This window comes from Aplysia californica, unplaced genomic scaffold (assembly GCF_000002075.1).
Source record: "Aplysia californica isolate F4 #8 unplaced genomic scaffold, AplCal3.0 scaffold00480, whole genome shotgun sequence".
In the NCBI taxonomy this organism is placed as follows: Eukaryota; Metazoa; Mollusca; class Gastropoda; order Aplysiida; family Aplysiidae; genus Aplysia; species Aplysia californica.
The window spans coordinates 112612-115856 of record NW_004797750.1 but is presented as its reverse complement, the minus strand read 5'-3'; the positions used below and the strand labels follow the sequence as shown (position 1 = coordinate 115856).

Sequence of the window (3245 nt, the reverse complement as noted above, 5' to 3'; positions counted from 1 at the left end):
AAAGACTTTAGTTTCCTCAGAAAGTACAGCCTCTGATTTACCTTTTTAACGATATTGTTTACGTGGTTTTGCCATGTAAATTTGTTGTCTATTTACTCTTCTCAGATATTTGCTTACGGGTCTAGACGTTGGATGACCAACAGGATCTAAAAGCCAATTCATAAAGGTCATTGCAAACTAAGGTTCCGACATGTTTTCCTTGATGTAAGCCTAAAGCGGGTAAAAATATATTAGAAGATTTACAGCCTACATCTGAAACATAAAAAAATGTACATAACAATAATTAGTTTCCCCAATAACACACTGTATGCTAATGAACGCTTTAAAAAAAACCGAGATTCAAGAAACGGAGTGTATAATTTTCGAGACTCATGAGGATCCCGTGGAGACGTCCATACAGGGGGGGAGGGAGGGGGATGTAATCTACAAGCTAACTCTGAAATGAGCGGGCAGGGTTGTGAATCTGTATCAAAATGAGTAATTAGTTGGCAAGATTACTGAAAGTGAAAGTCATTTATCTCAGAGATCTCGTGTATGCACACAAAGACCGGTTTTTAATATAAGGCCCAAAGAGAAAAACTTCCGTATTACTGGATCAAGATTTAAAAGACAAAAATGTGTATTGTGGCTGACCTGCAGAAGTGCCATGCAAAGTTCCGTGGGCATAGGTAAATAAATAAATGACCTAGAACGTTTTTAATGCAGACAGATGAAAGTAAACAAGCTAGATCTATAGCTTTGATAAAACAAGAGAAGGGGGAGAGGGAGAAGAAGAAATTGAGAACGTGATGGAGGAGGAGGAAGAGGAGGTAGAGAAGAGGGGGTGAAAGGGGAGGGAGGTGGAGGAAATAAGGAGGAGGAGGAGGTGAAAGGAGGAGGGGAAAGGAGGAGGAAGAGGAGGTGGAGAGGGGAGAGGAGGAGGAGGAAGATGTTGAGGGTGAGGTAGAGGAGGAAGAGAATCAGTAAGAAAAAGACAAGGCCAAAAATAGAGGGGAAAGTAGAAGAAGGAGGATAAAGAAGATTACAAGGAGAAAAATGATGACAATGGAGTACTAGAGCACTAAAATAGAGGAAGGGAAAGAGAAGAGCAGAAAAGGTGAATGAATAGAAGACCTGAAGGAGAAGGAGGTATAGTAGGTCCAAGAAAAATAAGAGAATTCGGAAAAGGAATAGGTGCAGATGGAAAAATATGAGGAGGAAATGAACCATAAGAGACAAAAAAACGGCAGTCCGCCCCCCCCCCCTCCCGCAAACCCCCCCAAAAGACCAAATAAAACCTGAATCAAACGAAACTCTAACTAATCCTTTTTGGAATTTTAGAGAAGTGGAGCGTCTCCTTAATCTGCCCTGTACATTCTCAAAACATGTAGCGTATGTGTGAGAGCAGATTAGCAGTCTAGACAGAATATCCTTAATTAAACTCGTTTATTTCTTTGTCATGTTCAAGTCTTCTTTCTTTTTTCTGTCTGTGCGAGAGGTCAGTGTGTCGGTGACGTAATCGTGTGTTCTCCAACAGGTTTGGGACGACAAGTTGGCCGCTGTGGCACAGAAGTGGGCCAAACAATGTGTGTTGGAGCATGACAAGAACAGGAAGATCCCCTGTAAGTGTGTGTGTGTGTGTGTGTGTGTGTGTGTGTGTGTGTGTGTGTGTGTGTGTGTGTGTGTGTGTGTGTGTGTGTGTGTGTGTGTGACTGAGTCAGTCATGGTATGTGTGCCAGTGTGTATGTGTTTCCGTATGCGTATCAATGTGGGCAAGAAATCGTCTGTTGTTTAAAAAACAATGTATGACTCTTTAATTAAAGCCTGGTACGGTAGCAGATACATTTTTGTAGTTTCCGACTAGCAGCAGACCAAAGACAAAGCCGAGGTACGGTTCGTTCGAACCAACAACATAAATCAGAAAAACGACTTCGACTATTTCATGGTATAGTATGCATATCGTTTTGTACTGTTTTGCGTTTGAGTGAAAAATCTGTTGGAATAACGAGGTTATGCCTGTTTTCCTAAGTGTCCCAAAACTTGGTGTCGTGTGGTCAGAATGCGCGTCCTCTTTGAAGTGTGGAGATGTGGGGAAAGTGACTGTAGGAAATGTTGGTTGAGGGGAGGTAAATTAAATTTGTGAAGGAAAGGAAGAGGAAAAACCGTTTAAAATGTTTTCTTGAAGTGGAAAAGGTCATTAAGATTTTTAAAAATGACTGTATTTTTCAAGGATCACACCATTTGATTAAGGGGATAAAATGTGCGGTTACCTTTTACCCAGGGTTCAATTGCGACAATTTAAACGTAGCTTTTTGGGGTATTTCTTTGTCCCGTGTCCATTTGTCATGCCCGGTATTATTAGTCGTATTTGTATTAGCCAATGAAAACGTGGGTAAGTAAACACAATTGATGTTTGAACCAAGAGAAGAAGAAAAATGAAGATATTATGAATAATTATCATGGTTAGAGTGGTACGTTAGTACCTGATTTTGTTTCATTTTGTGTTGTCGCCTTTTATGGAACTCTCAAACTGTCATATTTTCCTACCGTCGTAAACTAAATACAAGTCGGAGGGTGGTTGGAGGGCGCCACTGGTAAGCCCTACGTCGTTAATTTTCCTCTGTTGTTTCTGTCTGTCTGTCTTACTGTTTCCCAGCACTAAATGACCATTAGTCCTGTCGATGTGCTTTTGTTTACTCAAACAAAAAACTCAAGTACAGGTCGGGGTATGCAGTAGTGCAAAATAGGCTGCTATAAAAATCTTGCGGGGTGGGACAAGATGGGGTGGGGCTTGCGGTAGGGGTGAGGATGTTGTTGTTAATAGTAAGGGGTACGTTTTCAAACAATAGAACTACCTGGATACCTGGAGGTGTCATCTCTTACTCAAAGTTTGACGTGTATTGACCCTCCATCTTTCACGGTCGCGAGCTGCGTTGGGCATTCTGCCATAATTATCCATGCCAGTCACATAGACCTAACTCTAAACTAATTCTCGTAATGTCTTCCTTCAGCTTACGGGCTGCACATCGGCCAGAACCTGGCGGCTGGACATGGCAACTGGAGACAGGCCATGAGCAACTGGTACGACGAGGTGGCCGACTACCGCTACGGAGAAAACGTCAACGACTACCTGGGCCCCGACGGATTCTTCAAGATTGGACATTACACTCAAGTCAGTCGGATATTTTTAAAACTTTCATTTTGGGATTTTAAAATGTTTTTCACGTTTGTTGTTTTTGTAGATATATTGTTCCATGGGTGTGGGT

The 3245-nt window shown here is 41.8% G+C and overlaps 1 protein-coding gene across 1 annotated transcript in view; it reads left to right on the top strand.

Annotated features, from left to right (window-relative positions):
* Nucleotides 1-788: 788 nt before the first annotated feature.
* LOC118478302 (cysteine-rich venom protein Mr30-like) overlaps nt 789-3245 on the top strand; it is a gene marked incomplete at its 3' end in the record, with an annotated part of 6647 nt that continues 4190 nt past the window's right edge. Inside the window, 3 exon segments of the mRNA XM_035971677.1 lie at nt 789-809; nt 1517-1601; nt 2991-3151. Of these exon segments, the coding sequence (XP_035827570.1) occupies nt 789-809; nt 1517-1601; nt 2991-3151 (267 nt within the window).